Here is a 22,410-nt window from a genome sequence, read left to right as displayed (position 1 = left end):
GTATTTTGATGTTGTGATGTGATCTTCGGATAAAGGGCAGCATAATAATAATAATAATAATAATAATAATAATAATAATAATAATAAAAATGGTGGGTGAAAGAAGCAACATGCAAAGAGAATACAAAGGAACAAACACCAGGCCCACTGCTTCCTTCAATAACAACAACAAAATATTGAAGCAGGAACCATAACTGCACCCCAAAAGGCACAGAGGCCACTTTGCTGGATTTTCTCAAGGTGATAATAAACAGTCAATAAAGTCTGTTTCCCAAAAAATTGGGCAGGACAATTATTTTTTAGCGGTTTGGTTATAATAAATTTAATAACCACTGTCTTAGGAAAGTATACAAATTCACAGCTCAAGTTACAGATCGATGCAGTGCAGCAGGAGTTGCTAATATGCTACCCTGGATGCTAGACTCCAGGCTGCAGCCAGAAAGGCCAGTGGCCAGGCAATTTTAGTCGAACAACTGGAGGGGACTGCATTGGCCACTCTTGCAGTACTAGATTGGAGTCATCTTCTGTGATTGTCTAGGTCCCGATCTCTCCCAAATGTTACCCGGACTGCGCTTGAAAGGGCTGTGGAAAACTGTACATTTAAGCAAAGGTAGTCCTTAACCAACAAGCAATTTTATAACTTGATTCCGTAGACCACAACAGTCAATAGGTGGTATTGAACTAAGTTTTATTCAGAATAGACCCACTGAAATTTTCTGGCCTAACTTAGTCATGTTCATTAATTTCTCCTCTCAGTAGTGGTTAGTTGAATGACACCCCATGAATTTATCATGCTATTATTTCCCCCTATTTATTTTTTTTCCTGCCACTTGGGATTTTCTAATGACAAAGGCCATAAATGTTGCCTTTAGCACCTTCAGGCATTCAGAGAAGGCTTTTTACGTGCACATTTCCCAAAATAAATGTTGATCTAAATATAATAGCACATTGGGGAGCGTTCATTACCACAGCTGGCTTGTCAGCAGAATCTGAGACCCCACGAAGGATGTATAAATACTAATATTTATATGCTCTTTATTGCTTTAAGTGCTGAGTGAATTAATTCTCACTGTGCTCCTGTGAGCAGTAGAAAGGAAAGACACCACCTCATTCGTGGCCAAAGGTGCAGCAGCTGCTCAATTGTGCATGGCGGCAATATGTGATGGGGCACAGGAGATTTATTTGCATAGTTTCCAGTGAAGAAGGTTTAGGGAAGGAGAGTGCGATAAACTAAGCTGGAATGTATCCTGGAGAAGAGGAGCCACTATTCAATGGTAGAGTACCAGCTTTGCACGCAGAGAATCCAAAGTTCACTTCACAATGTCCAGTTAAAAGATCTCAAGTAAAAGACCTCTGGAGAGCCATTTTTACTAGGCAGTACTGGCTTGATGGGCCAATGGACTGGTTCAACATAAGGCAGCTTCATATATTTACATTAGGTTATAAGGCCATGATAAGGGTTTTCATCCCTTGATTGCAGTCATTTGTAGGACCACATAGATGTTTTATACCAGGGTCAGACTGTCCGTTTAGCTTTCTGTTAGATATTCTAGCAGCAGCTCCTTGGAGTCTCTTGCATGACCTGTTTCCTGAGCTTTTATTTTGTTTCTTTTTCCCATTATGGATCTCAAGGTGGCACACATATGGGGTGGGATTCTCTTGACGAGTCCCATCACCACATGTCCTGCATGAAGGCACGTGCTTGCACAATGGGCTTTCCCTCTTCTCCTCCCCTGCCCCCCTTCCAGGAGAACCCCCAGAACAGCTCATAGTGGGTAGAGAGGGGGGATTGTTCCATCTGGCAGTTTGCAATGTTTGTGCTGCTGGGACGTTCGCCATAGCACAGCATTGCATTCCACTCCTGGTCCCCCATCCAGACATTGACTAGACCTAGTCTTGCTTGGCTTCAGCAAGTTCCTGGCCTCATATGCATTCAGCAGCTAACATACAAAGTCATAGGACCCACTTAGTGAATATATTATGTGGTCAAGTCACTGTATGGTAGCAAGCAAGTTTCACGGTATACAAATCACTGAAATTATCCAGACAATACAAGTAGACAACAAAACCGTTCTCCAGTCAATATAGGGAGATATCTCCAGGATTAAAACTTGGTTCAGCAAATGGAGAATAGGTATGAATGGCAGCTAAAGGCCCCATGTTGTTGTTGTTGTTTAGTTGTTTAGTCGTGTCCGACTCTTCGTGACCCCATGGACCAGAGCACTCCAGGCACTCATTAATATTCTTGTTGGGTTTTTTCTTCATAGGAGTATTGTTACTATGAACCCTGAAAATGTATTAAATTGATATGAAATTAAATGATTAATATTGGACTCCCTAAACAATATAGTTGAAATACCCATTGAATTCCATTGGATGCTCTCATACATCTGACAGCAAATGTGGGATTTTCCAATGGAACTCAACAGTGTCATGCAGGTGCACTTCCACTCATATGATGATATGATGAGATTCCCCCTTCCTCTTCACCCCGCTGCAGCCCTCCTCCCCCACACACTTTGTGTACCATTAGGAGCATAGGAAGCAGCCTTACACAGAGTCAGACCATTGGTCCATCAAGCTCAATATTATCTACACTGACTTTCAAAGACTTGCTAGGATTTCAGATGGTATTCTCTCCTAACCTTACCTGGAGATGCCAGGGATTGCCCCAAAGAACTTCTGCGTGCAAGGCTGGTGCTTTACAACTGAACTACAGCCCTTCCTTGAGCTACAACCAATCACTGGTGGTTGCTAGCTATTCTCTTGGGTGCAGTTGCACTTTTCCCAATGGTCATGGCCTTAAAAATGACAGCTCTCTATATTCACAAACATGTTCCAAAAGGCTTCTTGAGATCTTTCCTAGTCTCTATTGAAAATGTTTTAAAACTTGTTTTTATTGCTTTATCACTTGTTGTTGGGCATCCATGACTCTTTGGGGAGGATGGGCAGGATATAAATTTAAACAAATGAATGTTGCACTTATCCAAATGCAACTAAACAGTTACCTTTTAGAAGAGAGCATCTTACTTAAAGCTGTTCCTGTTTGTTTTGCTCTTCCAAGATTTTTCTTTCGCGGAGAGTATAATTTTACAATGTTTTATATTTAGGGTGTGTGGAAGCCTGAGAATCCAGTTCCTCTCCCAGAAGTGTTAGTATAAAGAGCTGGTTTCTTTGGTGGCATTCACCAAACTGTTCAGTGCCAATACAAGCCCTTGAGAACCTGGTCTTGATAGACTTAAAGGTGTGAAAGCAATGGTTTGATCTTAACTGTAGTAAGGATGGGGGCAGACAGCAGCTCTAAATGCTTAATTTACACCAAAGCTGCTGACTCATCCACAGAAACACATGCACAATGAGCTTTCAGACTATTGAGGCATTAAAAGTGGTCTTTATCAACTGGTGCCTAATTAAGTTTGAATGTCTTTCCTAGTTGTTTCCTTCTTCATTTCTGCTTGGGTTAGGATGGGAGAGATGTTAGGTGTGATGCACTTGATACTAATTGGTTCAAGCCACCACATGTTTAGATAGGAAATGAACATCCAGATCATTTGCCATTCCACTCTCACTGCTCACATTTGCTTTGGCAGAAGTATCTGTCGATTCTGATCATTCTAGCTGATGGGAAGGAAAATGAATTTGGTTTTCCCAGAGAAATCTACACTTTGTTTCATAGGAAGAATGGAATTGGCATCCAGTGAATGAGGCTTCTGAGCTGATGGGAGGTTTGATGAGGATTACTGCAACCTTGTAAAGGATTGAAGCTAGGATCCTAAATGTTGATTTTCTAAAATCCTGATTTGAATGGTGCTTCCATCCCTCTTAAAGGGGTCATAGACCCCACATAAAAAGTGCAAATCCCAGCATGGACAAACGTTATCCATCCAAATTCTGTACTCGTATTCCTTAGTCCTGATTGCTTTTCCTGGTCCTCTGAATTTCCTCTCTCTATAGTCCAGGCATAGGCAAACTCGGCTCTCCAGATATTTTGAGACTACAATTCCCATCACCCCTGACCACTGGTCCTGTTAGCTAGGGATAATGGGAGTTGTAGTCCTAAAACATCTGGAGGGCTGAGTTTGCCTATGCCTGCTATAGTCCTTCTGAGATTTTCAGGATACAGTTGCTACTCCATCATGATTCTACTTCTTCTTCACCCAGGGCATGGAATTGACTCTGGAATCCTATGGAACAGTGTAACTCAGATGGCTTTGAAAGGAATTTAGACAAGTTAATGGGGGTTATAAGGCAATCAGGGAAGAGTAACCATGATGGTTGCGGTGCACATCCAGCACTGGGAATCACAAGTGGGGAGAGTCCTGTTGCATTCAGGTCCTGCTTCTGAGGCTTTTGCAAGCTAGAAACAGCTCTTCAGACAGCCCCCCTTTGATGGGCAGAACAACCAATGTGATTCTTACCTTTGTACAGTAGGCTGTATCCCATCAAAGCAAAATTCAGGGGTTTACACATACACACATCCCTCCATCTTCCATCTCTGTAAGCAAGAGGCATTATTGCATGCATGGACACATTCCAGCCAGGCAGAAGTATTGAATGAGAACATAAAGTGTGTCTTGGGTGTGAACAGTAGAATAAATTGCTTCATATGTTCATTTTTCCATAGATTTTTAGAGAGACTGGACAGGTATCTGTCAAGCAACCTTTTAGAGGGTGTCCTGTTTTATGGAAAGCATTTGGGTGACTCAGGAAAAAGTCAGGCTGGTCCAGGGGCTGTTCCCTTGCCAGGGGTGGGTGGGGAGAGGCCCTTGGGGAATCTATGCTCTCTCTAGCCTGCTGGTCAACATGCTTCTGCTGTTTGACTTTCAGGGAATTCTCAAACAGGTGAATGTGGGATGTGGCAATTGTATGGATGTGGCCAGCTGGCCATAGGTCATGAGCCGTTGTGCAGGGAATTTCCACTGTGGCTACCACATGCCCAGTAATTGCCTGAAGCGTGGCAGAGAAGTGAAAAGAATAGAAGCATAATCGTGAAGCAGTGAGGTTTTAACTCAGAATTTGCCAGCTCTTTCAGGCCTGTGGGCACATTTCAGTGTGTAGAAACTATTGCAGGCACAAATACATACACAACAGCCAAGCACACACTGCAACCTATTATTCAGGCTACAATAGCATACTTATTTCAATCCTAATTTCAGCATGGAGAGGGAAACCATGGAAGGCCTCTATGGGAGGAGCATAGGAAATTGCATTCATACCTTGTGTTTTAACCCAACTCAGGAGCTCCGAGTTCCTTATTCTGGGACAGCAATTCCTTATGTCAGCCTAATTTTGTTGTTTGGCACAGGAAAATAATGAAGTTAAAGTTAGGTAAAACTGAAGAATTTTAACATTTCCTGTGTGCTCTTTCTTATTCTTTATGATGGAACAGTTGCTTCCTGTTTGCATGAACACACTCTCTTGATGCCAGCCTCTCCTGCCACCCTGCCAACACATTTGTAATAAAATAAAATAAAAAATCCAGGTCATTATAGCCTGAAACCACTTCTTCACTGAAATGAATCTTGCAGCGCAATGTATAAATTTGAATTTCAAATGAGTCCACAGAAGTTGCCTTGGGTTACTTTTTCCCCCTTGACAGTCTCTAAACCTACATCGGTCCCTCGGAATGTCACTGCAGACTCTACAGATTTGTCAGCATCCTCTGCTACCCCTGGGCTGACTAATGAGGCCAGGGAATCCGCTCTAAGGGCTCTTGACAGTTAATACAAAAGCCCCATGGCAGGGCTTTCAGAGACGGAAGAGTTAAGGATAGAGGCTGATCTGGGAGGAGGGAGGCAAGCCTGGGAATGTTAGTCAGGAAAGCAGTGCCAAGACATTAGTGGTGGTGATGGTAGTATTAAGTGGGTGGCTGAGCAGCTGTCATTTTACACCATGCTCTCAGGTGTTTCTGTGACTCAAGTATGCTTGAGTTGCAGGTACTTTGAATGGCACGTCTCAGTGACTAAGAGTGCTTTCTGGCATCAAGTAGGCAAGAGGGCCAAGGAATGATGATGTCACTGAAGTTTGCAGTGATCCAATTCAGTATACTGGTCTGTCAGCTTTCTTAAAGCATGCTGCTATTCTGAAGCAGGGCACTTTCCTGCAATAGTTGTTCTCCAGTTAGGTTTTTAATGTGGTTCTGGGGAACTCCTATTGGATGCCCTGGCCTTTGGTCTATATGGTGTCCCTCGGGGTTCTGTCCTGTTCCCCATGGTAGCTAACATTTATATGAAACTGTTGGGAGAGATTGGAGTTTTGGGCTTTGGTGCCACCACTATATGGATGACACCAAACTCTGGTCTTTTCCCCTTTCCATCTAAATCTGAGGGAGCTGTTTTGGTGCTAAACCAGAGGCTGGTGTCAGTAATGGACTGCATGAAAGTGAACAAATTGAAGCATAAACCAGACAAGACAGAGGAGGTGCTCCTGGTCAGTAAAAAGGTCAACCAAGGGATAGGGATTCAACATGTGCTGGATGGAGTTATACGCTCACTGAAGATTCAGTTTCACAATATGGGTGTGGATTTATCCCTGAGCCTAAATGCCCAGGTTTCAGCTTTGGCCAGGAATGTGTTTGCACATTTAAAACTGGTGTGCCAGCCGAGCCCATTCCTGGGGATGTCCAATCTGGACACGGTGAAACATGACTTAGCTACATCCTATTTGGATCACTGCCAAGCACTCTGTGTCGGGCTGCCTTTGGAAAGTTCAGAAACTTAAATGGGCCCAAGATGTTGCAGCCAGAATGCTAACTAGAGCAGGTTACATGAAGAACAGAAACCCCCTGCTACAACAGCTTCATTGGCTACTGGTCCATTTCAAAGGCTAGTTATGACCTTCAAAACCCAATATGGCTTGGGTCCAGGTTATCTGAAAGGCTGTATATTCCTATATAAGCCTGGCTGGGCTGTGAGCTGCCTTGGCTCCTGTACCAGGAAAAACTTGGAAAATGAATGAATGAATGAATGAATGAATACATACATACATACATACATACATACATACATACAATCCTCCTTTCTGCCTCCATTAAACAGGTACCTTTAAAGTCAAATGAATGAACTCAGTCTTTACTCAAGCTTCTTGTAGAGCAACAAGATAATGGGTTTTGAAAATGCTCTTTTAAAAAAAGATTTGTTTTAAAAAACAGTTTGAAGAGCTAATAAAAATAACAAGAGGGAAAACATCCAGATAAGCCTAGATTGCTTTCCTAACCAAGCCAATTACTTACCAATTTTCACTTATCCATTTAACTTTCAGGTCTATTTGCATCTTTCTCCTGGCTTTTTTCTTCTGTGGTGCGCCATCTGTGCTCCCAAATACTACCACTTATGAAGTATTCAACTAATCTTTCTCTAACTACCAGCTTTACCAATATACACATTTTTGCTTCCAGTTTTCCCCTCCATTCCAAAGGCTAGTACAGTGTTCTTTTGCATTTTCCTCCACCCTCCCCAACTTGCTAAGCTTTTCTTTTTCTCCCTTAAGACCCTTGGCTTCATTTTCCTTTAGAAGCCAGATCCCTGGGCTAAACCTTGTGGTCAGAACAATCATTATGAACAGAACACAAAATGGACAAACAGTTGCAACTTTAAAGGAATTCTTCCTCCTACAACCTGGAAGGCTACAACCTGAATGAATGAATTTATTATTTCAGTCACAGACCAGTTCCAGCTCACATATAATATCAAGGAAGTCATAAAACACGATAGGGATACATTTGAATTTGCAATTAGGTATAACAGAGACAATACAGATATAGCAACAGTTAAAAAATATATAAATTAAAACTTAGTGCTACAACCTGCTAGGATTTCTGTGAAATGGTTACTCCCTGATGAAAAGCTTCAGGGATGGTGAGTAGACTGCAGCTGCCCAGCCCTGATGCAATGAGTCACTTTATGACTTCATAATGGGCTGCCAGTTCTGATGTAAGAACTTTCATCATGTTCATTTCACAACATTCCTGAAGCTTCAGTTTGGCTCGGTCCTTACCTGTTAAGACCATGCAAAGGGAAAATTCACTCACTCATTAATTCATTGCTTGTCACCCAACATTCAGCCAAAAACAAAACAAAAATAAAAAATACCATACCTAATAGCATTGGGGGAAATAATATAATCATAGAATTGTAGAGTTTGAAGGGACCCTGAGGATCGTCTAGTCCAACCCCCTGCAATACAGGAATACAGTGGTACCTGGGGTTTAGTACTTAATTCGTTCTGGAGATCCATTCTTAACCTGAAACTGTTCTTAACCTGAAGCACCACTTTAGCTAATGGAGCCTCCTGCTGCTGCTGCACAATTTCTGTTCTCCTCCTGAAGCAAAGTTCTTAACCCAAGGTACTATTTCTGGGTTAGTGGAGTCTGTAACCTGAAGCGTCTGTAACCCAAGGTACCACTGTATGCAGTTGTCCCACATAGGGATTGAACCTGCAACCTTGACATTATCAGCACCATGCGTCAACCAACTGAGCTTTCCAGGCATCCCCTGGATTAATAGTTCATATAACAAGCATCCATGGGGGAAAACATACCAAATGCATAATTCTAGCGAACAACATTAACAGTACTAAAATAATAAACAAAGCAATAATCTGACCAGCCCATTAGCAAATAAACAGATCCTCAACCTCCTGCTGGTCCAAAAATTGCTCTAAGAGTTGGCACCAACAGCTGTATGTGTGCAGCTGTCATGGAAATGACCATATCCTGGAGCAGGCAACTTAGCCATCCTGAATAAAGGACTCCCCTGGTGCCTGTTTTTCCCTTGAGCACTTTTGTGCTCTTGCCTGAGAACTGCAGTGCCTAACTCAGAATGTGGGAAGCTAATGTCTTGATGAGCTAACAGCAGAGCTAAAGTTATTAAAAAGCTGAAAGCTCCCTCCTTCTGGAAATACATTTCTAATTTCTCAGAACTCCATGCTCAGCCTGCTTCCAGTCAATATGTTCTCTTTAGAGAAAACAAGGCAGTATTTTCAGAGCCACGAATCAAAAGGCCAGAGTTCTCCTTCTCAAAGAGAGGGGTAGGACCTTTCGTGCTCAGTGCCCTTAGCAGATTATCTATTATTCTGTGCTTTTTGTCCTTCAACTATATTATTATAGGTGTGTGACTGGTTAATATTCAAACAAAAGTTTAGGTTGTGCACATACCTGGGAGTAAGCCCTATTGGACTCGGTGCAGCTTATTTCTGAGTCAACATGCATAGAATCACACTGTTAATGTACTAAATACTTGCAGAAAACAAACCACAAACTCATAGTCCCGCCCTTACCTAACATGCCACACTCCCAACCTTCTCTCCTGCCTTTTAGACAGGAAAGAGCCCCATTCCATGTAGCAGAGAATGAGATCAGAGAGAGTGGGCTTCGCCAGATCTGTCCCTTACACAAAACATTTAGCAGAATGTGTGAAGAACCACACACATGGAATCTACAGGGGACTAGTTAATTCATTATACCATGATGTGCTCAAAGCTGCACTTGCTCTACTCCACACAGGGGAAGTTTGTGATGGCATGGTGACCCACAAGTTGGATGTGTGGTAGAATAACCACAGGGCCCCTCCATCTACTACACTAAGAGCCCATCCACACTTCTGTTTGTTACATGATTCCTAGTCAGGAGTCTGAGAGGATTTATTTATTTATTTTTGCCTTTTGTCCCAAAACTTTCTCCAAGAAACGTGTGGCTGACTGCTGATTTGGAAGAAATGTCGGTCAGGTTTTCTGCAGATTGACGTTTTCTTCTGATTCAACAATAAACTCTGGGTTTTCCAGGGGAAAGCAGTGGGACAAAACAACAACAACCACAACAACCTCTCAGACCCCTGACGAGAAATCATGGGACAAATAGAATTTTGGATGGGCCGTAAATTTCATTCACCAGATATGATTCAGGCAATGGGATAGAAGCGTGCTGTTCTTTCCTGCCAAGCTGCGTCAATAATTTCATAGAATCATAGAATCATAGAATCATAGAATCATAGAGTTGGAAGAGACCACAAGGGCCATCGAGTCCAACCCCCTGCCAAATCTTCCCAAATCACTTGATAATGAAAGGCAGGTCCTTGGAGTCCATCAATCCATCTCCCTCTCTTCCACCTCTACTGCTTTCCCAATCTGGGAAATGGTGTGAAGTTGCCTGATGTAGCACCATTTCTGAAGCCCACCACTCAGTAACCTGACAGCATAATGGACTGATGTCACAATCAGTTGGTTGTTGGGGCTTGCAGAATTTTGCACACAGAGCTAAGTAAGCCTCCCTAAATTAGCTAGTTCTTTACCTGCCCCACATCTGACAACAGGTGGGCTTGGTTTGGCCAAGACGGCTTGGCAGACCAAATGAGAAGGCCTGGTGGGCCTCACCACACCTTATAGCACCAAACGGGAAATGCCACACAACCAAATCTATGTGATGGATATCAGGATTGTCCTGGGAACCCTCTGATTTGCAACATGGGAATAGTTTTAAGATCCTTGAATGTACACGGCTGGAGCCTCTGATTTTTATACCATATGCAATGTCTCCTTGTGTTACTATTGCAAGGATATTTGATCTCTGTGCTTAGGTAACATCTTGGCAGAAGCTATGCTCCTATTATTGGCAGCTGTAGCTTTTGTTTGCAAAATATTAATCAAATATATAGGAAGCTCCTCCTTGGCATAGCAGTCAGGCACCAGGATGCAGTAAAGAGAATATTTATTTTTTTTAAACTCCCTCTTAACACATTAATAGGGAAAGCTTATTAAAGAAGGGATAGAAGGGAAATTAACAAAGCAGTAGCCAGGAGGAGCAGCAGGAGATGGGATAATAAATTAGAGCACAATTAATGTTCCTGGCACTTTATAGCTCTCCTAAAAACATGCTCAATGACTTAGGGATGTGTGTGTGTGTATAATTTTATGGGTCTATGGCTAAAGTACAATAACAGTAGATGTAAAGCTATTACAAAGAATGAGAATGGACTGAGATTCATTTAGGCAACACTATGATCCTTAGAACATGCATGCATGCACACATATGCACACACACACACACACACACACACACACACAGAGGCAATGGATCTATTTTCAGCTGTGCCAAACACTCAATCTAAACTATACTGTTTTAACTTTTGGCATTTCTCCCCACTGCTTCTGTGATCTGGGGCTTGTAATAATTCCACCTGCTCTTGTCAAGTTCTGTGAAGAATCTTACTTGAATGATGTTACATAAACACCATGGTGTGTGCTTTCTTGCGGCTTGAGCTAGGCCTTTGCTCCCATATTACATTATAGGATCCAGAGCCCGCAGTAGACAGTGTCAACTGATATGTAACAAGATAGAACAGACCGAGTTTCCCCCCTCTACGCTTGACTCCCTAGGGAAATCACTTTTGTAAACACATCCACTAAGGCAATACTGGTAGGCACTGCATATTATCCACTATGCAAGGCTGTAGCTGGCAGTGTAAAATATGTCATGATGTATCACTGTTTAAGAGAGATTGAGCCCTTGGGGATATTTCCTAAGATTAAAGACAGGAAATGGCGAATGAATCGTATTGTTTTCCTCCACCACCCTCGCCTAGCCATGTTACCGCTCTGTTTACCAAAGAACTGCTTTCTGGCACAAAATGCTGCCAGTGCCTTTATTTGCCATTTTGTTAGGAGGGTTGTGGTGCTCTTCCAAGCTTAGGAAACATCTTAAGTTTCCCCAGTTTAGCAACATGGACTTGGATCAGGAGTCATCTGCAACCACACAATAGTTAATGCATAATGTTGCAAAGCACATGGTGTATTAAGAACAAAACTGAGTTTCAGGCATCAAGACACAAACAGGCCATAGGGCAGTAACAAGGAACAGGGTATCAACTTTCTGGAAGCAGCACAACTTCAGCAGCCACTCTGTGCAGACCGCTCTAAGGGATCAGTCCATAGTCCTGTCCTGTCATTATGCCTGAATAATGGATTGAAAATGTGAGCAGGATGCCCCATGCCAACATTCCCATATTGAGAGGGAAGGTGTAAATTGACTGCACTTAGAAGCTTTTGTGTGATCAGAAAATCTTTGTTGTTAGGATTCCTGATTGTGAATAAGCTTCTAAACACATTCATCAAGTTACATGCAGACGCTCCCTTAAGACCTTCCCACTTAATAAGAGAACTGGTTGGGAGTAGAGGGTGCCATAATTTGTATTCATGGGGATACTGGGGTGGGGCCAGTGTGTATTGATGTCAGGTGTAAGGTAGGTGTGTGTGTGTGTGTGTGTGTGAAAGCAGCATAAAAGTCAGCAGCAAGGTTTGAAACAATAACATAGCAGCAAGAGAGCAGTAGTAATAAATAATATGTCACGAGTGGCTGGTGGTTCTAGCTGTCAGGGCTAATTGATGGCCTAGATCAGGGGTCAGCAAACTTTTTCCGCAGGGGGCCGGTCCACTGTCCCTCAGACCTTGTGGGGGGCCGGACTATTTTTTTTTTTTTTGGGGGGGGGGGAAATGAACGGATTCCTATGCCCCACAAATAACCCAGAGATGGATTTTAAATAAAAGGAGACATTCTACTCATGTAAAAACACGCTGAATCCCAGACCATCCGTGGGCCGGATTGAGAAGGCTATTGGGCCGGATCTGGCCCCCAGGCCTTAGTTTGACTACCCATGGCCTAGGTGATGAAGCAGTAGTTCTGCTTGGCAGTTATCTTTTGTTGTGCTTCCTTGTGCTACTCTTCTAATGTTTTGCTTAGAGCTCTCCAGAAATCGATCCTTGAATTTCTCAAAAGTTTTCGTACCCTGCAAAACAGTCTTGAATTTTTCCCCAGCATCAATCTTGAGGTTGAATTTTTCCCCAGCATCAATCTCCCCAGCATCAAGTTTCCCCAGCATCAATCTCCCCAGCATCAAGTTTGAGGTTTTGAGCTTACTTTATCATTGCGTGGCAGCCATGGGTGGTATATGTGTGTTTTTCTTCCCACTAAATTTTTTTCCAGCACATTGGTGCCCCCCTAACTGCCTGTGCTTCCGGATATGAAAAAGCCTCCTGGGAAGAGTTACCTTGTGATGCCTTCCCCTGGGCTTTGACTGAAGTGTGGCACCTGGGAAGGCTGCAGTGTACAAACCAAGGGAGAGATGATTTGTAGAATTTAAGAAAGAACATTCACAAACATCCCTGGACTACTTCTAAAGTAAGGTAGGCATCACATACTCCATGCTGCACTCAGGATTATTTCACCAAAGTGTTCTTTCCCTTGTAATGATTTCCAAAAGCAACTACTTCTTTTTTGTTAAAAGATAGTAAAATAAAAATAAAAATGCAGGAGTTGATTTTTTTAAATTTTTGCATAGCACTAGTTTCCTTAGCCTTTTGGCCAATCTCAGAGGCTCCCCACTATAAATGCACTTGCATATGGTACCTTCATTTCTTCTGGGTACTTAGAAATGCATTCAGCAATGTTTCAGGCATTTTTCTTTCTCTGTTGGTTACAGGGTGCCCTTTCTATAAAGCAAAGCCATCTGCTTTGTGTCACCTACAGTGTGCAATGGTGTGATATCCTCTGAATTGCTAATGTCTACCTGGGTTAAGTCATGTCATTTGTCATGTGCCAGACAGAGTTATTGACAGTGGCTTAAGATGGAGGGAAGGGACAGGTAGAATTTAGATCCAATGTATGCTGTGATCTTGGCAGTAATTGTCTCTACAGAAGACTGGGAGTTGCTATGAGACTCCGAAATTACATCCACCTGTCCGCAAACCTCTTGGCCTCCATTTGAGCTGTTATCAGAGCGTGACATTTCCCCCCCATCAAGCCTGATTTGATGGTTCTTAATACTTGATGATTTGTACAAGAATACACTTAGGGGGCTGCTTCTCTGGAGCGAACATCTGGGCAATTTTTAAAATAAATTTTACAAACTCGGAACATTTAATACCATAACAAGTATTATGGTGTGGACGTGACACTGTTAAAAGTCATATGCTTATAAAACATACAATTAAATAGGCTCTTTACTGTTCACAGATCTAATTTAGGAAATCGTTTCCATTCCATTTTTCATTATTAAATCTCTAAGGGAGCTTTCAGTTGAATTTCTAGAAACAAAACATATTCTGTACCCTAAGGACTGGCAGCTTAAAATGTTTGATGTGCCTTCCCTTCGCTATTGAAAGAGACTATTAAATAAGTTGCAACAGTGGAAGCAGTACCTATGGGAAAAATAAGGGTAGATTCATACAACTGTTTATTTATTTTTACCTTATAGTCAGCGCTTTTTTCAGGGGAAACTTATAGGAACTCAGTTCCGGCACCTTTCAGGTGGGCACCATTGGCATTCTAAGAGAACGAGGGAGGTGTTCATGGTGAGTTCCAGCATCTCTTTTTGTAGAAAAACAGCACTGCTTATAGTAGACTGCTTTGCACATCACATTAAGCAAAACTATGGCTTAACATGGACACATGAGCATGCAGGGGGTTGTCCATTGTCACTTTGCTGCTGCATTATATGAAGCCAAACCATAGTTTGGCTTAGGATGTCATTCAAACCTAGGCCCATGGATTATCCCTCTCCAAACTAACTACAAGCCATACACCAAGAACAAACCTTGGTTATATGAGCAAAGTAGCCACAATCTCCTCTCTGGGAGCCTGTAAACTCATGTGCTCATGCTAAACTATTGCTTGGCTTAGTGTGATGTGCAAACCAGGCCAAAGTCTGGTTTTGTGGGTGGCAATACAGATTTGGGTCCTGACCATTCAAGACCTGAATGAAAGAATGAATGATTGATTTTGAAAAGCTGCAACCTGAATACATTCTGAAGATTAGGGAATTGGTGGAGCATGAGACTCTTAATCTTAGGGGCTGAGGTTAAGGCCCATGTTGGGCAAAAAGATTCCTGCATTGCAGGTGGTTGGACTAGAGGACCCTTGTGGTCCTTGCCAACTCTACCGTTCTATGATTCTGTATCTACCACCACAACAGAAAGTGAAATCTTGGCCACTTAGGCTGTGGGAATCCACTATCAACTCAGCTTCAGGTGCTTACCAACGGTGTCTTAGAGATATGGCATTTGTCACAGTCCAATGTTCCCTCCTTACAACTGATTCCATAATATTTTCTATATGTCTGTAAATACCGCTGTCATCCATGGAGCATAGTTATGTTCATAGGAACAAAGGAAGATGTTTTATACAGAGTCAGGTCATCTAGCTCAGTATTGACTACACTGACTGACAGTTCCTCTCCAGGATTTCAGGCAGGGTTCTCTCCCAGCCATACCTGGAAATGCTGGGGATTGAACCTGGTGCCTTCTGCATGTAACCAGAAGTTTCTGGACGACAGCTCCCATCACCCCAGACCATTGATGATGCTTGTTGGGTCTGATGGGAGTCCAGCAACACTTCTGGGGTATAGTATTTCAGTCTCACTGTAATGGGATAGCATGGTAAGTACCAGCAGTTATATTAAATGGGAATGACTCCCCCAAGGAAGGACAGCAAGACAGCACACAGGTAAGGAAAATAAGAGCAAGGCTAAGGAAAGCCATTTGAGGCCCCCTCTGTCCTCTTCCTTTGGCTGCAAGAACTCTGGTGGTAAGGAATCTCTAGAACCTGCGTATGAGCAAAACCCTGTGTGCGTGTGCATGTGTATGTATTTATGTTAGTTTGGCTGGTGACAACGTACTGCGAGTTATTTGTTTCTTCTTTGCATTTCAATGCTCCTCGAGGAACTGCCTTTTCGATGTTTATATTCAGTCCCATAGACTACTTCATTAACATTTATGTAGAGTAGGGAGGCACAATAGACAGTGATATTTGCACATGAATACATGGGTGTGCATGTAGACACTCATGCACAGAGTTAGGAGACCCACATCAGAATGCTTTCTTTGCCCCCAAACATTTAAACCAAAGAGGCCAATGAATCTTAAAACTTGTTGGTAAAATGACTGATTTCAACCTTGCCATTTTTTAAAAAACTATTTCCATTTCAATTGCACGGCACACAAATTGATAGAATGGCACATCCAAATGTGTGACTGGGAGTTTTCTGTCTGGCACACAAACATGTCCCCCTAAGATCATTATCTTTGGGGGTAATTTATACTTCCTTTCGGTCTTATTTTCTTTTTCACCTGTCCCTTGGAACACTACCTCTATGATATATGTTCTTCTTCTTCTTCTTGCTTCCAGGGTAGCTCTTTGTTAACCAAACCCACACACCAAGTTTTCAGATGTGCAACAAATCCCATTTCCCCAAGAAGGAAAGTGGCAGGAAAATGCGCTGGAAAGTGTAGGATAGCACTTACTTTAATGCAATGTCATTGATAATCACTGCAAACAAATCAGAGTGAATACTCATTAAAATGCCAACCTTCTCTAACCTCCCTGCAAAATACATCAGGATGAATGCTGAATACACAGGCCATGTGGAAGCATCCAGAGACATGCTTTGGTGGGATTACATTCAATAGTTACCTTTGCTAAGAACAAGCAACAGGTCTGCTATCTTTCCCTCATCTGGCTGGGCAGAATCCAGGGCAGGAATCTTGGAGGCCACGCCAAAGGACATATAATGTTCCCAAAGCTGAAAGCTCCCCTGACAACAGTAGCAGTTCCAACCCTCACTCCAGCACCTTCGTCGTTAATCTATGGCTAAAGCACAATTCTCATTATTCTGCTTTCTGCTATATGCTAATCTTCCTGCCTCTTATTTGTACTCACTCATAAAAATTAAGCAATGAGCAACCAAAAAGAAAAGGGGGGGAAAAAAGCCTAACGACCAGCTGCCATCTCATCAAAAACATTTAAAAATAGAAAGTGTCTCCAGGAGTTCAGCTTCCTTCTAGGGCAACGTGCACCATCCCCCCCCCCTTTATTTAATGCCAACTATCTATGAGTGGGGAAAAGGCTGCAAGGTGTTTCTTACTTTTATTTCCTTTTGACAGTCCACCTGGGCTGGCTACTCCAGCCTCCTCTTCTTCTGCTTCTTCTATTAGACTTTGTTTCCGTGGAAACAGTTGTGATGTAATGCTGAGAAAGGTGATGTTGAGCAGGAACTTACAGCAGGTGATCACAGATGAAAAACAGCTCTCCCCCCCCCCCCCCGCTGCAGATGTCTTCCAGAGAGCAAAAACAACAGCCACTAAAACAAAAGAGAACAACAAAACCTGGTGATAAAGAAGAAAGTAGTGACAGATAAATCTAAAATGATTTAAAATCAGCTCTTTGCAAATAATATTCCACAAACAGCCAGAAAGCCTTTGAAGGCAGAATAATCCTTTCTCTCTTCTCCCTCACCCCAAGGCTATTAGTTTTGAATTTCTGTTGTTTGTGAATGCATTTATGCTCTAGAAAGCAACGGTAGCTGGCATATTTATTTCCCCCAGTATCTTTTGAGAGCAAAACCCCTGATCCTAAAGCATGGGATTGCTGCCACGCTGAAAGAACGAACCTGGGGTCATGTGGACATGTGCAAAGGTGCAACTAGGTGCCAATGTGCTATTTATTTATTTATCTGCTGAATGTCAGCCTGCCGTTGCTTATCAAAGTCAAAGAAGTCACACAGTTTTGTTTCTAATCAGAAAAGCAGAGCTGGCTGAACACGGAAGAATGGTTGTAAAATCTCCATATCATTCTCCTTTTTCGCTAGCTGCCACCAATGTAAAAATTTGGCCCCAGCTGCATTACGAATGTATTTTATATGGAATACTGATAAGGAGCATGGTCTCCAAAGTATCACATCTAAAGGATGAAAGTGGGAGCCAGATTGTGGGGTGGCCTGGGTGTTGCCATGACTGGGGAAACGGTAGTTGATTGCCCTGTCTGGGATCATAGTGGGCTTCCTCCTCTCATGGGGCCCGGCAGGATCTTTAAAAGGGCCATTCAGATCCACCATCACTAGTTCTCACCAGCCTGAAAGTGACATTTCCAACATGTCCCTGTGGTGGTTAGCATGGCTGCAGAGACCTCAAGAGTGGAGACCACATATAGGCACCCGGGCAGCAAATTAATAGGCTTGGTGGCAACGTAGGGTGGTCTCAGGATTGTTGTTGTTGTTTAGTCGTTTAGTCGTGTCCGACTCTTTGTGACCCCATGGACCAGAGCATGCCAGGCACTCCTGTCTTCCACTGCCTCCCGCAGTTTGGTCAGGCTCATGTTCGTAGCTTCGAGAACACTGTCCAACCATCTCGTCCTCTGTCGTCCCCTTCTCCTTGTGCCCTCCATCTTTCCCAGCATCAGGGTCTTTTCCAGGGAGTCTTCTCTTCTTATGAGGTGGCCAAAGTATTGGAGCCACGACTTCACGATCTGTCCTTCCAGTGAGCACTCAGGGCTGATTTCCTTAAGAATGGATACGTTTGATCTTCTTGCAGTCCATGGGACTCTCAAGAGTCTCCTCCAGCACCATAATTCGAAAGCATCAATTCTTCAGCAATCAGCCTTCTTGATGGTCCAGCTCTCACTTCCATACATCACTACTGGGAAAACCATGGCTAATCTCAGGATTAGCTACCCATCAATAACGACAAAACCGCTTGAACTTCTGTTTTCAGGGGGTTCACCTCTCAGAGGCACGCAATGGTATGTGGCTAGAAGATCTGTGCTCCAGAGTGCTAGACTGGTTGCAGTGATAGGAGTGTCCAGTAGCAAGCTTTTGACAGCTCACCCGCTCTTGTGGCAGAAATGTCATTGGGTAGGATCTAAACATAAGGGGAACCCTCAAGTAAACCAGTTCTCAGCCCAAGCTCAGGTGGGCCGGGCCTGATGCCACTCGTGTCAGGTTATCAGCGGGATTCCAGGAGCATAATATAGACCATGATCCTTATATGCTGGTCAGCTCCCATGGGATTCTCCAGCAGGAGTGCTGGGATGATGTAATGGGCTTCAGATTGAATATTGTAGGGGACTAGTGGATCCTGGCCCAATGCCATGCCAACTCTGCTTTCCACACTATAGTCAATAAACGTTTTGGTCTGTTTTTCACCCACAGTTGTGCCCTGGGTGTTATTTATCCCCTACATGGCATGTAGGGAAGCATCCCCAATGCACTTGCCAGGTTGTTGCAATTATGTAAGGAGTCCTGTATGCTGAAACCAATTACAAATCTTGTATGTCCTTTCATAATAGAGACAACTAAACTCTGCTTGCATTCATCCCAATTAATTCCACTGACTTCAAATATTTTGCTTTGTTTGTTTTCTTGCTTGTGTGACTTGAATTCTCACACCTTTAGTCCCAAGGGGCCTTCTTTCAAAACACATTTGCTAAATATCTACTTTTTTAGATGAAAAATGAAGGAGAAAATTTGAATTTCTTTGCCCTTAAAATGCCCAAGCCAGATCTGCTGCCTTTTTCACTGATGGCAGGATGGATTTTTATTCATGGCAGGATGCTGTTTACCCTTATCCTAACTTGCCCAATTAACCACTGAAGTAGATCCAGGACTAATGCATTTACTACATGAACGACACAATTAATTCCAAATATATTTCTATAAATGGGAGTCTTCCACTTTGAGCATTCAAATCTAGGCACTGTGCCAAGAAACCATCTATCTAGAGCCACTTCTTGGTGTTTGTGTGCCAGTAAAGCTATGCTCAGTCTGCTATCCTTGATCACTTCTTGGACAGAGATGACATCTCACTTGAAGCCACCTTTAAAACACAATTTACTGCAAAGTCCTGATTCAGCTTTCCATTAGAACCAGCACCTTCTGCTAGCTTACTTGTAGCTTAGGCTTTTTAACTTCTGTTGATGCTGCTTGAGCATTATGTGCCTCGTTTATATCTGTGGTCTGGGGTGTTTGATGCACCCCTTGAACCACAAGTGATTCCCTGATCTCCGTTCTACAAGGACTTCCATTTGCAAGCAATAAGCATTTATTGAGAATGGAGAGCCAGAAAGAATTGCAAGCCTGGCTTTCCTTCAGGAGCATTGTCTACCCGAGGATCTATGCTTGGTACTTCATTACACAGAAAGGAAAGCACCTAAAAAGTCCCAATTAACAAAGGAAAAGGAGGAGTTTGGACTGATTATTATGGAGATGGTAATATCTGTAGCCGGGCTGTTCAGTGTAAGGGTAATGTTGGGATTGCTGGGGGCTCATTTATGCTTGACCTCGTCTGGAGATGTGTTTGCAGAACTCAGCCTGGTGTGTATGATCACTGGGAAAAATAGAAGAGTTGTTTACTTTCCATGGGGAATAGGTTCCTTCTCCCCTCCCCTCAAAGCAGAAAAATTGTCATTTCAGTTTCCTACTGACTTATCCACTGGTTTTATGATCCTTTAGCACTGCAGTGAAGTTTGCTGATGTAAAGTAAGAGGGAACATTTAGTCTTCCTCTGAAACTATGTGGGGCTGAGATAGGTAAGGAATATCTTAGAGAGAAGGGAATAACAATCCCCATTCAGCTTTAAGTGGGCAAGGCATGCAAATGTAATTTGTACCACCTTTTAACAAATTAGCTTTTGCACCATCATCACACCAAGATGATTTCAGTGACTTTTCCAACTAGGCAGGCTTTTACTGTGCAACAGATGTGGCCTTAAATTTTGCTTCTACTTGCCACTGTCCCCAGGTAAAGGACCTGAGACGCTTTATGCTGGGCAGAAACTCAATGACAATGAATGGCACACAGTCCGTGTGGTACGTCGGGGAAAGAGTCTCAAGCTGACAGTGGATGATGATGTTGCCGAAGGTGAGTGGGCGATTCATCATGGATTTCTCGTTTTGATTCAGAAGACTTAAGTTACATAACAGTTCTGTCACTTCGCACCTTTGGCCATGCCTTACCCTTAATACTACCTGTTTCCCCAATAATTAGGACAAAGCTTGGACCCAGTAATCCTGTTCCCAGGTGGATGCCATTGTCCCTAACACTATGCTCACAGTGTAATGTGAAGCATAGGAACCCCAAATTATACAAGTAGCTTCCATGAAAAGAGGTGCATGGAACATCTGAATCAGGTATTAGCTTGGTGACAGAGATGCTCACTTCTCCACCATAGTGAACAAGGTAACCAGCCTCAGTAAACATCTGAACCAAGGGCAAAGACTCAGACTAATCCCATTTAACAACAGTGGTGGGAACAGGGGAACAGGAGAGGGTACCATGCTTCTGTGCTTATGTTTGTCATACTTCCTTGATAGGGATGATAGTGATAATGATGATGATGATGGTGGTGGTGATAATAATAATAGTAATAATAATAAAAAAATTATTTGTACCCCGCCCATCAGGGGTTACAATGCAGCCAGTGGTGGTTTCCTACTACGGCACCTCTTAATTCATTTGCAATTCTGACATCCCAGACATGCCCTATTATCTTTTGAAACTGTTCTGAAGTCAGGAAGGAGGCTCAGAATTCCGTAACTATTGGATTGTGCCCCATAGGATGTTTTCCTGTCATCTAGAAAAGATTTGAAACATAAAGTGGCCCAAATCCAAGTTTGTAAGTGTGCATTTAATTAGCCTAGTGGCAGGCTTAAAATTTGTGAAGAAGAGAGTTTAAATAGAGTGAAATGGAGCAGGAGAGAGAAATATGGAATGTAAATAGCCATCCTATCATTTCAAAGTATTGAATTTTTGCAGGAATATCTAGTATTCCTAGATACTGGCTTTACATAAGATGATCCTGTGCACATGTTTAGGACTGCAGTCTTCTACCTCTATGTTGGAAATGTATCAGTGCTAAGTAGGGTGCAGTGCTGAGGCACAGCCGCTTGATGGCACACACTGCCTTGCACAGCCATGCTTGCTGGGGGGGAAATGTGTGCATGGAATTTAGAGTCCATAATTGTTAGCTTTATGAACGCAAATGTGAAATCCTAAACCACTTTAAATTAATCTTACATATTGAAATATGTAAGTTATTATTCATGCAAGTGAGGATATAAATAAACATCTACATGACATAGCCATGGAGGGCATCAGCATATTGATAAATGAACAGATATGCATGTGTAACAAAGCAGTGTCAAAATGGTTTCCTAAAATTTGTTGTGACCTTCTCTGGGTGAATGGCAAGTAAGAAATCCAAATAAATAAATAAATAAATAAATAAATAAATAAATAAATAAATAAAAAAAATAAATATCTATCCCTCTTACAGAACAGTGTAGATAATATTTTGCTAGGGGAGCAGAGAAAAAAAATAAATATTATTGGGGGGGGAATTATTCTGTGAAATTTTGGCTCTGCTCTAGCATCTAACAATGAAGCCGTATAGTTTTGTGAGTGTGTTTGTGTGAATACTGTTGAAGTAATTTAATTAGAGCTTTTCTAGAAGCAAATAATTAAAGACCAGCATAGAGACATGCTATGCCCAAACTGAGAGGTAATTTGCCATCTGAAGTTAATGAGGCTGCTTTATCCATTTGCTTTCTTCTGCCTTAACCCCTGCCACATCACTGAGCAGGACCAAATGATAACC

At 42.5% G+C, this 22,410-nt stretch overlaps 1 protein-coding gene across 19 annotated transcripts in view; it reads left to right on the top strand.

Annotated features, from left to right (window-relative positions):
- NRXN3 (neurexin 3) overlaps positions 1 to 22,410 on the top strand; it is a 1,132,087-nt gene that overhangs the window by 518,007 nt on the left and 591,670 nt on the right. For all 19 annotated transcript variants that reach the window (XM_053378036.1, XM_053378027.1, XM_053378045.1 and 16 more), the window contains one exon: positions 20,556 to 20,675. In XM_053378036.1, coding sequence (XP_053234011.1) covers positions 20,556 to 20,675 — 120 coding nt within the window. The remainder of the gene's footprint in view (positions 1 to 20,555; positions 20,676 to 22,410) is intronic.

This window comes from Podarcis raffonei, chromosome 1 (assembly GCF_027172205.1).
Source record: "Podarcis raffonei isolate rPodRaf1 chromosome 1, rPodRaf1.pri, whole genome shotgun sequence".
Lineage (NCBI taxonomy): Eukaryota > Metazoa > Chordata > Lepidosauria > Squamata > Lacertidae > Podarcis > Podarcis raffonei.
Note: the sequence above shows the minus strand (reverse complement) of the source record. Positions and strands in the feature narration are given on the sequence as shown.